This window comes from Tupaia chinensis, unplaced genomic scaffold, assembly GCF_000334495.1.
Source record: "Tupaia chinensis unplaced genomic scaffold, TupChi_1.0 Scaffold000010_1, whole genome shotgun sequence".
Classification (NCBI taxonomy): domain Eukaryota; kingdom Metazoa; phylum Chordata; class Mammalia; order Scandentia; family Tupaiidae; genus Tupaia; species Tupaia belangeri.
The window spans coordinates 4,872,520-4,875,287 of record NW_006159440.1 but is presented as its reverse complement, the minus strand read 5'-3'; the positions used below and the strand labels follow the sequence as shown (position 1 = coordinate 4,875,287).

At 40.1% G+C, this 2,768-nt stretch overlaps 1 protein-coding gene across 1 annotated transcript; it reads left to right on the top strand.

Annotated features, from left to right (window-relative positions):
- Positions 1-270: 270 nt before the first annotated feature.
- Positions 271-1,218, top strand: LOC102476374 (olfactory receptor 2A2). Its single transcript, XM_006139906.1, has 2 exons — positions 271-522; positions 568-1,218. Exons 1-2 carry the CDS (start codon positions 271-273, stop codon positions 1,216-1,218), a joined length of 903 nt encoding a protein of 300 aa, XP_006139968.1.
- The last annotated feature ends 1,550 nt before the right edge of the window (positions 1,219-2,768 follow it).

Sequence of the window (2,768 nt, the reverse complement as noted above, 5' to 3'; positions counted from 1 at the left end):
AATAATGATAAAAAATATGAAAAATATGGACAATCATTGTACATGTGCAAAGTATATATGAGAATACAATTAATAACCCTTGATACATATCTGAAAGCTTCAATTATTCAAAATAAAAATTTAGAATAAGAAAAAAAAGAGTCCATAAACTGAATACAAGCGTACAAGATTCCTCTCATAATATTTTGAGATAAATAACTCCAATTTTCATTGACTCTCCAGTACTGACTTTACATCACTCTTTAATCCTTGACTAATCATCATTAAGAAATGGAAACCAACCAATCATGGGTCACCGAATTTATCCTGGTGGGATTCCAGCTCAGTTCAGAGATGGAACTTCTTCTCTTCTGGGTCTTCTCCCTCTTATACATCTTTGGTCTGCTGGCAAATGGCATCATCCTGGGACTCATTTGGTCAGATCCTCAATTGCATACCCCCATGTACTTCTTCCTCTCACACCTGGCCATCATCGATATAACCTATGCTACTGGCAGTGTACCTCATACTCTGAGAAACCTAGTGCAGCACAAAAGAACTATCTCCTTTGTCTCATGCGTTCTGCAGATAACTTTCTGTTTGACTGTTGGCTCTATAGAGTGCATGATATTGATGGTGATGTCCTATGACAGGTATGTGGCCATCTGTCACCCTCTCCAGTACATCATCGTCATGAACTGGAGAAGGTGCACAATCCTTGCTGTCATGTCGTGGGTATGTGGATTTTCCCTGATAATGGTAAATATATTGCTTCTTGTAAGGCTGCCCTTCTGTGGACCCCAAGAGTTAAATCACTTTCTCTGTGACATCTTAGATGTACTCAAATTGGCCTGTGCTGACACCTGGGTCAATACATTTTACATGTTTGCTTGTGGTGTGTTTTTTTTAATTGTGCCCCTTTCCCTGATGCTCATCTCCTACATATGCATCCTCTGGAATATCCTGAAAATCAAGTCAAAGGAGGGTCGCATAAAAGCATTTTCCACCTGCTCTTCCCACCTCTGTGTGGTGGGGCTCTACTTTGGCATAGCTATGCTGCTGTACTTGATCCCAGATGACAGTCAACAGCAAGAGCCACAGAAAATTCTGACCCTGTTTTACTGCCTCTTCAATCCACTGCTGAATCCTCTTATTTACAGCCTGAGGAACGCTCAAGTAAAGGACGCTCAGGTGAAGGGTGCCTTCTACAGGGCACTGGGGCAGAAGAGAGCCACGTGAAGGAGGGCAGCATCTTGGTTCTGTGAACTTTTCTCCTTATGAGCTGTGATTTCCTTATGCAATAAATATCTCAAAAAGTCCAAAAGAGACTTGGTTTAACAACAATTGTCTAAATTCTAGCCCTAAAAGTGAGAAGCATTTTTATGAGTATGCATCTGCTATTACACTGTAGCCCTATAAGAACAAGCAGGAGCTGCATTAGAATACTTCATGTGTTTTGTAATGACATCGATTTTAACATAAAAAATACGGATGTAAAAAAATAAAATGTCTTCAATATCAGCAGTGTAATCAATGCATCACTCTGGCATGTCAGCTCTGACATATGTGACTCCAACATCAACTGCAGCAGCAGAAAATGGGAGATTCAAATTCATATCAAAAGAGAAAACTCCCAAGGGTACCACAACTTAGAAAGAGGGCAGAATTCTGTGCCTATATCTCACTGATGGTGAGGAAAATGAAATCAATGACTTAGAAACTCTAATTTCCTAGTGGAATAATTCAGGAAGGAGTTAAGGGAAAAAAATTGTGAAAATTTTATCTACACCTAATAGATAATATTTAAAGTAGTCTAAAGTATATTTTAAGCAATTTAATATGACTAAGTAAATGGAATTCATTCGAAAATGTTTCAATATTCTCAGAGGCAGATGTTGAAGCTTTGCTCTTACTCTGTACTTACAAGTAAGTGAAAAACATTCATAATAGGCAAGATTAGTCACCTGTACAGGCTCTGGCAGAGATTTTTCCTGTTAACATTTTGAATGTCTGAACTAATTTGTCTTTAGTTTAAAAGCTCTGACACCAGGGACCAGCAGTTAGCATAATGGCTATGTCGCTGGACTCCCACGTAGTCGACCTCGGTTTGCGTCCCTGATCCGGTGGCTTAAAACTCACGATGGGCGTGTGTGTGTGCGTGCCCAAGATCCCGTGAGGAGAATGGAGTACAAGGGATTGCAGCGTGGCCATCCCCCCTGGGGGGTGATTTCTCGCTTTCTGTCTCTATGTCTCTCTCTGTCTGTCTGGCGAGTGCACACGCCCTATAGCAAAAACCTCTCCCCAAAAAAAGAACAAAGCTCTGACACCAGAGTTATGGGACAGCTCTCACTTAACCTGCATCATCTACCTCTCTTGCCATCAAAAAATTCTCACCATTTGTACATCAAAATTGAGCAATGCATCAATGTTTATTGCAGCATTATTCACAATTGCCTTGACATGGAAACAACCTAAATGTCCACAAACTGATGAATGGATAGGAAAAGTGTGGTATATATACTCTATGGAATACTACTCAGCCATAAAAAATAACAAGACCCTGGAATTTGATAGAAAGTGGTCAGATATGGAGGATCTATTGCTGAGTGAAGTAAGCCAGGCTATGAAAGAAAGATATGGTATGTATCCACTCAGTATATACTGACTATCCGCCCTCTATGGTAGAGAGCAAAAAATTGGAGGACATAAAAGCAGTGAAGGTACTTAATGAGAATAGGACAGTGTGGAATGGGCAAGGTGAAGAGAAGAGGATAGAGAAAGATAGCAAG